The 13,240-nt window shown below is 47.6% G+C and overlaps 1 protein-coding gene across 7 annotated transcripts in view; it reads left to right on the plus strand.

The window, feature by feature from the left end:
• Positions 1-13,240, plus strand: part of KMT5B (lysine methyltransferase 5B) — a 53,575-nt gene that overhangs the window by 24,711 nt on the left and 15,624 nt on the right. For 5 of the 7 annotated variants that reach the window (XM_044260050.1, XM_044260047.1, XM_044260048.1 and 2 more), the window contains 7 exons: positions 1,433-1,580; positions 4,854-4,922; positions 9,092-9,257; positions 9,464-9,573; positions 11,255-11,421; positions 11,713-11,732; positions 11,813-11,949. In XM_044260050.1, the coding sequence (XP_044115985.1) occupies positions 1,433-1,580; positions 4,854-4,922; positions 9,092-9,257; positions 9,464-9,573; positions 11,255-11,421; positions 11,713-11,732; positions 11,813-11,949 (817 nt within the window). Of the gene's footprint in view, positions 1-1,432; positions 1,581-4,850; positions 4,923-5,222; positions 5,337-9,091; positions 9,258-9,463; positions 9,574-11,254; positions 11,422-11,712; positions 11,733-11,812; positions 11,950-13,240 lie in introns of those variants that run through there. The other 2 variants (XM_044260052.1, XM_044260046.1) reach the window with 2 other exon arrangements.

The following is a 13,240-nucleotide window of genomic DNA, read 5'->3' on the forward strand; positions in this document are numbered from 1 at the left end:
ACAGCCTGAAAGTGGAAACAGCCCAGTGTCCATCAGCTGATGAATGAACTAACAAAAGACGATCTGTCCACACAATGGAATATTATTTGGCCTATAATAAGGAGCAAAGTACTGCTGTGTGGTACCACATGGATGAATCCTGAAAATGTTATGCTAATTGAAAGAAGCCAATCACAGAAGACCTCATAGTGGATGATTTCATCGATAGGCAATTTGCAGACCAGGCAAATCTGTAGAGACAGAGAGTACATCAGTGGTTGCCGGGGCTGAGGGGAGGGAAAATCAAGTATGGGGTTTGTTTTGGGAATAATGAAAATGTGGTAGAATTTATTGTGGTGACGGCTGCGCAGTTCTGTGAATACATTAAAAACCATTACACTGTGTGCTCTAAATGGGTGAATCCTACGGTATGTGAGTTACATTTCAGTAAAGTAGAAAATACAACAACTCGGATACCTTTTAAATACCTACGTGCAAATGGTTTGATTCCAAAACATACACCTGCCTTTCCATAGAGGCTTCCATATGTTTCGTGTTAAATTTGTTTTTCTGAGAGTGAAGAAGAGGTTACCTCACTGGGTCCGTCATTCTTCCATGCCTTGCTTGTGAGAGGTTGAAAGCTACGCCGAAGAGACCGTCCCTGACCTGCGGAGCCGGCGCCAGTCAGCACCGATGAAACCTCGCCCCGCCGAGGGTGGCCTTCCCGCCCCCTGTCTGCGCTCTTTCTTCCGCCACCAGACCCCCGTAGTTCCGGAGTTATGGGGCACTTCCTGCTGGCATCCATCCGTTCAGTCTGTTCCAGGAGGTCGGAAACCGGCCTGCGCTTCTCTGTACTGTTCCCGCTCCTGCCACCGAACTCCGTCAGTCGCAGGCGAGCTTCCTAGGCGGGGGGCTCCGCCGTCGGCCGAGTGGGGTCGTTCTCCCCTACCTGCCCCAAGGCCCGAAGGTGAAGTAGTGTCCTCCGGACTCCTTTTGCTCCTGGGGAGCCACCCTGCTGGCACTTTCTGCGGAGCCCGGCCTGTGCTCTTCCGGGTCCTCGCCCCTCCCCGCAGCCGCAGCGGCCTTGGCGCCGTCTCACTGTGGCGGTGGGCATCGCTGTGGCGGTGGGCATCGCTGTGGCGGTGGGCATCCGCTCCTCCCTGTTCCTGTCTTCCGCGAAGGGCCCACATGCCGCGTGAGCCCAGGGTTCTCTCGCCTGGTCGGACCCAGTTCCTGGGAAACCTGACCCTGCCATCTCCTAACGACAGGCTCTGTGATTTCCCGTGTTCGGTTCCCGTTTATGCAGAAGGTACTCCGTCCTCAATTAAACAGGTGGAAACAAGTGGTTTCAGTTCTTCATTGCTGGCCTGAGAGGGCGGTGAAGCTGAAGGCTGACCGGTAAATAGAAGTCGTCGTCCATCTGAGTTAACTTGTCTGTCTTTCCTTTTCACAGGTCATGGTAATCCGGGATTTGAAGGGCAGAGCCGATATGTACCGTCTTCGGGAATGTCTGCCAAGGAGCTCTGTGAGAATGACGACCTGGCGACCAGCTTGGTTCTTGATCCTTATTTAGGTTTTCAAACACACAAAATGAATACTAGGTAATTGTGAGTCTTTATCCCGAAGTGGAGCAGATGATGGTGTTGAATTTAAGAAAAGAGATGCTAATTTTACTTCTAGTCAGAATTCAAAATGACATTAAAGGAGATTTTCTATATGTGAGCCAAGAAAAGCAACAAAAGCTTCTAAGGGTCTTGTCAGTTTTAATTCCGTGTTCTTATTTTATCTCAGGCTGTTTCTATTAAAATATAAAGCCGGAGGAGCATCTCATATTCTGTTTTACATGTTAATGATAATTATCTCAGCTGAAAGAAAAATCTTGTGAAACCTTGAAAATGTATGTGATTTTTTTTTTCTGCTCAAAGTAGGTTACATCAGGGTTTTTTCCCCCCATGATTTTATCATAGACTTTTCTTCTTTTAAATAATTGCAACTGTATATAGAAAATTTTGCCATCATGCTTAATCTTTGAGGTTCAGCTAATCATTGTAGAAGTGAATATTTTTAAAGACATGCTTCTGTTCAGGAAGCAGATGAGAGATGCGTAAGTGCTTTATTGAGTATCACATGCCCTGTGTATGAGGTGTTTGAGGAGCTATAGCAGTGAAATCTGTTCTATCCTCTTAAACATCATCTTTCCCCCAAAAAAGACCATTAGAAAATGTCATAACTGCCACCAGACACTAAGTTCGAACTTCACAGCTGTTCTTTACCTCTGGACTTGAGTTGGCAAAGGGTTCTCGAGGCTGGTGGGAAAGTGCTAACAGCAGGGACTGAGGATGTCAGGCCGCTTCTAGGCCCTGAGCCCTCCCATCCTGCTCACTCTTGCGCTGATTTTTGTAGCTCAAGGGCCAGTGACAGCCGTAGAGGGACCTGATCACCAAGTGACTAGTCGCTGCTAGGGGGTGAGGGAGGAACTGGTGAGTAAAGGTGATGAGAGGAAATCTTGTGCCATTTTTCTGTTTCAGTTCTGTTCCTTGCTAGAATTTAAAACAAGAGACCATATGATTCATTTATCAATTATATTCTAAATCAAGAAAGAAGTAATTCAGATAAAAATGAGCCTTTGGTATTTTCTTTTTTCCTTTTTTTTTTTTTTTTTTTAAGATTTTATGTGAGAGAGAGAGAGAGGGACTGAACAGGGGGAGAGGGAGAGGCAGACGCTCTGCTGAGCAGAGAGCCTGACGTGGGGCTCAACCCCAGGACCCCGGGGTTGAGCTGAAGGCAGATGCTTAACCGACTGAGCCACCCAGAGGCCCCAAGCCTTTGGTATTTTCACGTGATTTCCCTTCATCTTTCCTTTCCTTGCTAAAAGGAAGTGACGAGTTGCCGTGGATTTGAAGACTTACTGAAACAGCCCCAGCCGTCAGAGGGGCAGAGACCTAGATTTTCTAAGTAAGCAGGTGGATGGCTGTTGTCTAGAAAGTCAACAGGACCGGATGCCCTAGATCCAGTTAGAATCTGATTTGGATTGTTTTGAGTCCATTTGCCTTCTTTCCCCAGTGAGGCTGGCCCCCGTTCTCCTAGAAGGTTCTGATAATATTTCAGAAACGTGACTCACTTTCACATAACAGTCTGAGAGATACTCTGTGTATGGCTGCAAAGGCCCATAATTATGACCCAGAGTCATCCAGAACAAGAAGAAAGAATGAACATGATATTCATCATGCCTTGTATACTGAAACACGGGAACACGTAAGCTGTCTTAGAAAGCATTGCATCAGAATTCATTTACTTTCATTGGTTTAGGAAAGAATTCCTGTGTATTCAGTTCCCTCTCCCCAGCCATTTGTTCCAAAGATGAGCTTCTGCAATAGAAGATGACTCCGATTTTTAAATAAAAGTCCTCCTTGATGACTGCTTCCCACACTTAGTTTACACGTGAGTCACTTGGGGAGTCTTGTGCAGGCGCAGTTTCTGATTCAGGGGCTGTGGGCTGGGGCCTGAGACGCTCCGCTTGTAACAAGCTTCCGCCTGTGCTTGGAATAGCAAGGTCCTAGGCCATCTGACCTACTGAGCTTTGTCATGATGTCATCAGTGTTAAAAAGTTTCTTATCGGTAGTTTCCTACGCTCGTGTAAAAACGTGTGGTCTGGGGCACCTGGGTGGCATAGTGAGTTGAGTGTCCGACTCTTGGTTTCAGTTCAGGCTGTGATCTCGGGGTCGTGGGATTGAGCCCCGCTTCGGTCTCTGCACTCAGCCAGGAGTCCGCTTGAGACTCCCTCTCCCGCTGCTTCTCCCTCTCTGCCTACTTGTGCTCTCTGTCTGTCAAATAAGTAAATAAAATCTTAAAAAAAAAAATTCCCTAGCTGGCTCCTTTATGAATGTTTATGTTTTAATCTTGATAGATCCCTACATTTACGGACAAGTAAGTCAACGGTTATACCATGATTATCTAGAAATGGTATAAATAAAGTGGTAATTTCAATTTATTAGGAAATATTTAGATTTAGTTGACTTCTGTTAATTATGAATATGAAATTCTTCCTTTCAACCAGAGAGCAGAGTTGCTAGTCATGCCTCTGATTTTTTTTTTTTTTTTTAATTGTCTCTGATTTTTTTAAAAGCATATGGAGAAGGACACCTGAGTGGCTCAGTTGGTTAAGCATCTGCCTTCGGCTCAGGTCACAATCCCGGGGTCCTGGGATCAAGTCCCACATCAGGCTCCTCTGCTTATGCGCTCTCTCTCTCTCTCTCACAAATTAATAAATAAATAAAATCTTAAAAAAAAACAAAAAGGCACGTGGAGAGGTGATAGTTTAAAGCAGGGGTGAACGCCTTGCTAATACCCCTTGTCATAGGCGGCATGACCTGGAGGTTCCCATCTCCTGGGGAGTGGGGGGCGCTGGGCAGGAAATAACACAAGAAATGGGGAGAATTTTGCCAGGAATTTTGGAACTTTTCTCTATTTTCTAATCCAGTTTATACTTCGGCCTATCTTATCCTTTGACTGCTGTGACCATCTAATTTTGTTTATTTATGTATTTGGCTTTAATATCCATTGTGGGGTGAGAATTTATAAATTACTTTAAATGCGACTTTAAAATCAAGTGCTTGATTAGAAAACATAAAGACATTTTTAGGCGTTCTAACTTAATGTGATCGAGGGAGAGAGGATGTCGCATGGGAAGGAGAATTTGGGCACCTTGGCCTTTGTTACTGTGCTGAGTCTGCCCACAGCTTCCCAGAGCTCTTGGGTGTCACAGTGTGGTTAGGACTTTTGGGATGACGACTATTGAACGTCTGTTTAGAAGTTATAAGTACAACTTATTCAAATAGTTTTTATCATTGTTGTTTGTTTTTGCATTTATATAGCGCCTTTCCTTCGAGGAGCTCAAGGCATTTTTCAAAATCTGACAGTTTTCCTCACAACAACCCTGTGAGGTAGGTAGAGCACATTATGAACAGTAAGAAGATACCAACTAACCTGTGTCAGTCCGTGCCGCGTTCCTTTGTGTTAAGTAATTGGAGGTGTCAGCATAAAGACGATCTTTAGAGCGTTTTGCAAACCGTTTAAAATAGTCTGATGTTAGTAATAGCTGCATTGAAAAAACCACTTGTGCTCCACAACAGGGTAATTTTAAGAGAAAGCATTCATCAAAAGATCAGGAGTCACCCCCTGGGATTAGCTGAGCACTGATTGCAGGACTCAGCCAGGTATGTCTGGTGGTCGTTTCCTTTCAGGTCCAGAAGGAATGAGGAGCTGTGGTTCTAGCGTGATTCCTCAGCGTCTGCCAGCTGTCCGTGTGCAGTCGAACTTTCTTCAGAGGGGAAATGCGTTCGCAGTGTGGCCTCACGGTCTTCTTATTTTATATCTTAAATATTTGAGCATTTTCTCTCTCTTCCTCCCTCCTTCCCTTGCCCCCTTTTTTCTGTCCCCCTCCTCTCTCCCCCTCCCTCCAGTCAGCTCTTGGGTGTACATGCTAATGGAAGGGCACAGTAGTACAGCTAACACACACCTGCCGCTTCCCTTCATTGCCACAGTGGTCCCTTGGGTTTGGAAACAGCAAAACCAAATAGCAAGAAAACCTGGGAAGTCAGTCTCTGGAAAGAATGGGGAACAGGTGTGTGGGAGTGTGAATTCATGTTTCTTTCTGCCCTTTTTAATAATAAATGATTTAAGTGACATATTTTTGTATTTCTTATACCAGCCATTGATCAGACATGTGGGAAGAGAAAAACGTTTGGTTCATTTCAAGTTGTAAAGTTTGTATTAAGAGAGGGAAGAGGGACATACTGATTTGGAAATGCCAGAGACCTGTCTCTTGTCTGCCCTACCATGCCATTTGCCACCCCCCCAGACACCGAATTCAAAAGTAGGTATTTGCGTCCAGTCCCAGTCTCTGGCTGGGCTCTGCTGTGCTCAGTGGCGAGCGCAGGTCAGATCCTCTTCTGATCATGAAGCAGCAGAGGGCCCTCAGCGTCCGCGTCAGAGAGTGGCACTGGGCACAAGGCCTTGGTAGTAATAGTCCCTCCATTAACAGTCCTCATGAGGCTTTGTTTCCCTCACTGATGGAACAAGAGCTTCGTTTCGCATAACCTAAATATTCTTCCAGCTCTAAGAACCATGGTGTGAGGGTAGTTTTGTACAGTTTGCGTGGTCGGTTTAGAACGATTGTGGTTAAGGTGAGGACAAAGGGTATTTTTCTCCTCAGTAATAGAAAAAATAGTTCACTTTTTCCTAGGGTTTTCAGTGCCTTTTGCTCTGGCCCTATTAGTTGTAACAATTACGTTACTCCGTAATTTATCTCCCTGCAGTATCTGCTGTAATGGGCTTTGACTTGAACTGCCAGCCGGGTGGTTTTGATGCGCCCCTATAGGGTCATCAAAAACCTGTTCCGTCCCCTTCTGTCTGCACCCAGAACCGTCTCTTCCTCCTTTGCCTCACTGTCATTTCACGCCTGTGGCAGCCAGCTGCGACAGTGCATTTGGACAGGAAATGCCATCTAAAGTGAAATGGGGGTCCTCACCAGTGGGTAGCAGCAGGGGACAGTTGCAGGGGTTTTGTTTGTGCTCGAAGCAGTCGAAGTTGGGAACGCAGAAACAAAGTGGGCGCGGGAGACCCAAGACACACTGCCCCCAGACCGAGGCCGGTTGTCTCGGGTCGGTGTCAGCGTGTGAGTTACTTGGCATCGTGAACAAAGAGGAAGCAGAACCAGGGAGAGCTGGCAGGTGTTTTCAGAGAGGGAGGGCGAGTGTCCCGCAGCGGAGCGCGCACAGAAAGCCTGTCGGGAGGAGCCAGCCTCCGTTTCTCCGTTTCAGGGCTGTCGCTTACATCTGCCGCGTTCTTAGAGCTTTAGGTGGATTTCGCCCTGACTTGGGCTTGCTTTCTAAGGCATCGAGTCGTCGGGTCAGTTTATAGCGTGAAACATGGGAAGACGGCCCGGTTCCCCGCCGCCGCCATTGCAGGTGACTGCTCGCATCTGCTCTAAGTGAACGATTGCTTTTCTGCTTCCTTCTCAAAACGTGGGTCCTCTCTTTCCCGCCATTTCATAGTCTGGCGTGCTCGAGGAGCTGTGCCAGAGCCGACAGCTGCGGGGCGTTTTGTGCCCTTTCTCTGCAGGGAGCTTCCCAGTGCAGCGCTGGGGCCAGGAGGGGTCAGGTCTTCTAAGAAAGCCAGTCTTGACGAGGTCTCTTCTGGTGGCTCCGAGTGAGCGGTTTAATATTCTGTCGGTGTGGCAGTGTGGATGTTCCCACAACTCTGCAGGGGATTTTGTAGATCCTTTTAGCAGTGGTTCCCCGAAACCCTTTCCCAACAGCCTAGAGACCTTCTGAATTGTTCAAGGACTTGCACTCGCTTGCCTGTGAGAGCTGGTGAGCTGATTGATGGAGCCGGAAAATAATACCGGGCATTGTCCCCTTGGTCGTGTGCTCTCTCCGGGATGCGCCTGGAGTCTCATACTTCCACCCACTGGCTGTGGGAGGCTTACTGACGCCTGAGGCTGTGCTTGTTGGTTCCCGGCGGGCGTCAGCTTGCATTTCTAGAGTGGAGGTCCTCTAGGGGTCCTGTCCAGTAAACAGCACTCCCCCCACTCGGGGGCTCACGTCTACCCTCTTCCTTGATCCAGCACTTTGCCTCAGTGTTGCTGGCCAAGCAGAATCTCTCAGCCCCTGTTCAACTCTTTGAATTCTCCCGCGTTAAGATCCTCTGCTTCAGCTGCCCTCGCTCTGCCGCCGCCACTCTCCTCACTGCTCAGTCACCGTCAACGCCAGAAGCCCTTCCCAAAAGGACCTTACCCTCAGTTACAGTCGCCACACTTGGAAGCGCTGTCGGCCGTGGACTGTACCCTGTTCCCTTGCAGCAGCGGAGCCGTGCCCCTGCTTAGCCGCTGGGTGCGGGTGTGTGTCTCTTAGTCCCAGAGGGTTTTTCCACTCAAGAGCAGCGGTCGTGTCTTCTCTCCTATTTTTTCCACACCAGCTGTGCATGCAGCGCCTAGTAAAGAATGCTTGGTGAGGTGCTGTGGCTTGAAATCTCGCTGACACGTGATGAGGGCCTGTGTGATGGCTTACCTGGAAAAAAGTTCTGCTTGGATTCTCCCCGTGCTGGAGTTAGTGCCAGATCTTACTTCCACATTCGTGCGCGCAGCGTTCGCAAGACGTGCAGTTTTAATTGTTGGAGTAAGATGCGTAGTTCAAATACGTTTTCTTCTCCACCACTAATAAGTTTCTTCTTAACAGTTTATTTGAATAGCGGTCTAGCTCCTATTTTATTGTTGGACATTCCAAAAACAAAAGAACTTTATTTGGGAAAATAAATCAAAGGAAATTGACACGAGAAGAAATTTTGAAATTAAGATGCAAGTACACGTTTTACTGAGAGAACACAGCTTTAGAATAAGGGGCTTGACAGAGTCTTTCTCGGGCCACGATGGTGCAGTATTCTGAAGGCATGGCTGGCTTTACATAGAGGCCCTTCAGGATTCTGCCCCAGCGGTTTTTCCCTTTGAGATCACCGGTCCAGCAGTATCCCCACTAGAGTTGTGCTTTTTGCAAAACTCTCCTTCGCTCTCTTATCAAAGCTTGATTTCACCTGGGTGTTAGAATGTTAAGACGTGTTTTGGGAGCTCCTGGGATACTAGTTGGTTTGGGATTTTTCTAGCTGTGCACATGGAGAATGTTGTTGATGGCGCGGTGCTGTTTGCTTCATTCCTCTGAAGCTCATTGCCTCGCACTCTGCTGGTTTGGTTCTGCACGTTTTAAAAAAATCTTGTCATTCTAACTCTCAGGTAGACGCATTCTGTTCTAGATATTTTGTACCGTCCAAAGTAGCTGGCTAGCATGAGCCCAAATCAGATGGCTTTCATCGGAGTCCTCTGGTTATTTCTCAGTTAAATGAGGTAACAGTAAATAAAAATATCGACATACAGTTTGAAGAAAGAGAAGTTCTAGTTCCTAGTGAGCACTGTTACTTGAGCAGTAGTTATCAGGATTATTGATTATTGTCTTTTTTAAGCCTGGCTGTTTTTAGGTTATTATCTCTTATCTCAGGAGCACACAGCAGTGTCCCAGGGATGATGACAGATAACTAAAGTGAATGTTTTGATTTTGTTCAGATTTCGGCCTATTAAGGGAAGGCAAGAGGAACTAAAGGAAGTCATTGAACGTTTTAAGAAAGATGAACACTTGGAGAAAGCCTTCAAATGTTTGACTTCAGGAGAATGGGCACGGCATTATTTTCTCAACAAGAACAAAATGCAGGAGAAATTATTCAAGGAACATGTAGGTTTATTGATAAGATTAATGTTGTTTTTCTGTTTGGATAAAAGGAAACAAGCTTAAATTTTGGTGAATACTGAAACAGAGTTTGTTACTTAATTATCTTAAATGTTTTACATTGTCAGTGATGGTTTGCTTTTATAACTGAGCAGGTCTAATAGGATAAACAATTTGATACAAAGTTAATATCTTTTTTTTTTCTGTTTTAGGTATTTATTTACTTGCGAATGTTTGCAACTGACAGTGGATTTGAAATATTACCTTGTAATAGATACTCATCCGAACAAAATGGAGCCAAAATAGTTGCAACAAAAGAGTGGTAACTATTATACTAGTATAAACCCATAGCTTCGTATTAATTAAAGAGCTCTCTTCAGTAACTGCGGAAGTGCCGAGAAACTTGTAGGAAGAGTGAAGCCAGAGCTCACCGTACAGAAGTCAGGGCAGTGCCAGTGCCTTGGCCCAGTGACCTGGGTCAGGACAACAAAATTAGAAATTTCACTTGAGCCAGACCCTGTCCCTAAGCCACCGTACTGCTTGTCTTCCTTTTACTGAACCTGAGTGCAGTGCAGCTCGGCGATGAGGCTGCTGAAAGCCTGTAGGCACCAGGGCTGGAGCCCCTGGCTTCAAGAGTCCATCTCCTGCTGGCCTAGAGGAAGGTGGGGTGTGAAGTCTTAATGATCCTAGGACTTTCACAGGTGGGAATGTTCTGCTGCATTGCCTGCCCCAATGTCCACACAGACATATGTGCCCGTGTAAGTCGGGTGGTGAAGTTGAGCCCAGGTAGGAGGGAGGAAAGTCATTTAGGAGAGAGAGAATGTGGGATTATGTGTTTCTTCTGATGCCTGTTCTTACGTTATCTCCCAGGAGAAGGAACGTGTTGCCCCTCTCATAAGCTGCCTTCAATCCCTTCAGTATTTTTTATAGCAAAAAGGTTAGAATCAGGTACCTGAGAATGGGATGGCCAAAGAGCAGCGTGCCCAGGCCTCTGGGATAGGCGTGTGCACGTGAGCGTGCGAGGGAGCATCTCGAGCCCGGTCCCCTGCTGCGCAGGCTCCCTGTGTTGTAGGCGGATGTTGAACTTTGAGGTCTTGTCTTCTAGAACTGTGCTGTCCAGTGCAGTGGGCACCAGCCACTTGTGGCTCAGTGTGAGCTGTCTCTGTGCTTATGTGCCAGATGTTATATTAAACTGTAGTTCTCATTAATAGTTCTTCTATTGATGACCTGCTGGAATAGGATTGGGGGTATATTAGGCTACAATACACAAAAAGTAATTCCACCTGGTCTTTCTTTTCTTTTCTTTTTTTTTAAGATTTTATTTATTTATTTGACAGATCACAAGTAGGCAGAGAGGCAGGCAGAGAGAGAGGGGAAGCAGGCTCCCTGCTGAACAGAAAGCCTGATGCGGGGCTCCATCCCAGGACGCTGGGATCATGACCTGCGCTGAAGGCAGAGGCTTAACCACTGAGCCACCCAGGCGCCCTGGTCTTTCCTTTCTTAATGTGGCTGCTAGAACGCGGAGGAGCCCGTGTTCGGCTCCTGTCATATTTCTCTTGGATGGTGCTGCTCTAGAGGGTGGCATCCCAGTCCTGGGTCCCCGAGGCGTTTCCTCCTGCTTGTCTCTGTCTCCCTCATCCACTGTCAGCAGGCGGCGTTCAGGGCCGCGGGTACCGGAGTCCCTGCCGCCTACAGAACACAACAGTGCGTGCTGCAGGGGACGCAGACGGCGGCGGTGGGGGGGGGGGGCGCAGCTTCCGGCCTGCAGTGCCTCCCGGGGTCTCAGCAGCCAGGCAGCCGCACAGGCAGCCGGGGCGCGGGGCAAGAGAGGGCGGCCGGGGTGGGCGAGGACGGAGCCTGGTGGAGGCCCCAGGGGCTCAGCTGGTAGACACACAGCGAGGCATTCTCAATTCCTACTGTTGATTGGACAGGCTTATTTTATTAAAAAGAAGCCTTGTTATTTATAATTACTAGTAATTTTTAACATGACATATTTTAAATAGGAAACGAAATGACAAAATAGAATTACTGGTGGGTTGTATTGCCGAACTTTCAGAAATTGAGGAGAACATGCTACTTAGACATGGAGAGAACGACTTCAGTGTCATGTATTCCACAAGGAAAAACTGTGCTCAGCTCTGGCTTGGCCCCGCCGCCTTTATAAACCATGGTAAGCTGTGCTTGTCGGGCGGGTGCGAGTGGCGGGCAGGACTGCTAAGACTTGGCGTGGCCTCGTCAGACCGCCTAAAACCTCGTCTCCCTGCAGAGGAGGTGGGCGATGGGACATCTTTATCTTTCCCCACCAGCTTAGTAAATAAATAATGATGTGGTTGAACTTGGGACATAAACTTCTATCGCAAGTTGTAAAATTTTGTGGAAAGCTTATTTCCGATTTCTGTAATTGTTCGTGTTTCAGATCTTATCTACAGTTAATTGACTTTATCTTTTGGACATTTTTCAGATTGCAGACCTAACTGCAAGGTAAGCAGAGACCTTTTTTATTTCCTGTGTTTTGTTGCTGCCTCACGTATGAGTCTCTTAATGAGCCGTTTGTATTTCAGTTTGTGTCAACCGGTCGCGATACGGCATGTGTGAAGGCCCTGAGGGACATTGAGCCTGGAGAAGAGATTTCTTGTTATTACGGAGACGGGTTTTTTGGAGAAAATAACGAGTTCTGCGAGTGTTACACTTGTGAAAGGTAGCGTATCAAGTAAGGCGGTTGTGGGCACGAGCTGATGTCACTTCCTCCGCGCACGGTGGTCTTCTGTGTCCCGTAGCCTTGCACCTGGCACAGCGCGCGTGCGCAGCCAAACATGCAGAGCTCTTCAGGGACATTGGCGCTCCAGCCTGTGAGGCGTTACTGCCGGCTGCTGCTGCTTCTGGGTAGCTCAGGGTGCCAGTGTGCCTAAAGAGAGAATGGGAGATAACACTCGTGTGCGCGCGCACACACACACACAGTGCAGAGTGGGGTTGCCCAAAAAATGGCAGGTGACATTCACCACTGATAATTTGGTAAAAAGCCTGAAGTTGTCTTGGGTATTACCAAACTGTGGCTTCTGGAATTTTTATGGTTTGTTTGTTTGTTTTAATTTTTTTATCCGAGTGTAGTTGACACACCACAGTACATCAGTTTCAGGTGTGCAGCATAGTGATTCGGCCTGTGTTCACGTTCTGCTGTGCTCACCACAGGAATTTTTATGTTTTGATGTCCATGCTTTTCATAATTCCTGAGTTCTGTCTCTTCCTTAATAAGGAACCTCTTGTGACCCATCAGGATTCTAGAGTGCGTATAGAAATCCCCCAGATCGGACGTGGTGGGTCTGCTGGTTCCCACTCACTCATTGCACTGGCTTTTGCATAGAAGAGCTCCCAGAGGTGACCTCACGAGCTTGTCCGGCTTAGTGCTGCGGGAAGTACTGTCACAAGGCAGTGCACATTGGCACAGGCCACACAGCGGAGCAAACCTGGATTTCTTGGGTCCGTTTTTCTTACCTTGTGCTGTGCTAGGTGCTTTACGAACCCTGACTCGTTCGGCCTTCACGGCCATCCTGAGAGAGAGAACCAGTGACAAGTCCACATGGCAAGGACAAAAACGGGAGTGTCTGAACCCCGGGCAGCCAAACTTCAGAGCCCTCAGCCTGTCCACTTCATACTGCTTTTGCTGCTTCTCCCACTAGAAACACCCAGCCTCAGCCAGCCAGCCTGCAGAGAGAGAGGGAATGCCCCAGAGGCCTCCCTTCCCCTCTTTTCAGGTAGCTGGAAGTATCGCCCCGTGTCCCGAGACAGCAGAAGCCTAGAGCCCTGGTGCTGCCCCGGCCATTTCTCTCCTGTCACCGTGGTCCTTGCCACAAGGAATGGCAGAAAACCTGTTCCTGGTGCCGCTGAGTTTTTGCCCCCTCCCTCTTTTGGGGGGGGAGTGGGGAGTGGGTGTAAAAAAATTATTTTCTGCATAAATAGTGGTTTGAATGTTGGTTAAATCTTAGAGCCCC

Source organism: Neovison vison, chromosome 7 (assembly GCF_020171115.1).
Source record: "Neovison vison isolate M4711 chromosome 7, ASM_NN_V1, whole genome shotgun sequence".
NCBI classification, from domain to species: Eukaryota; Metazoa; Chordata; class Mammalia; order Carnivora; family Mustelidae; genus Neogale; species Neogale vison.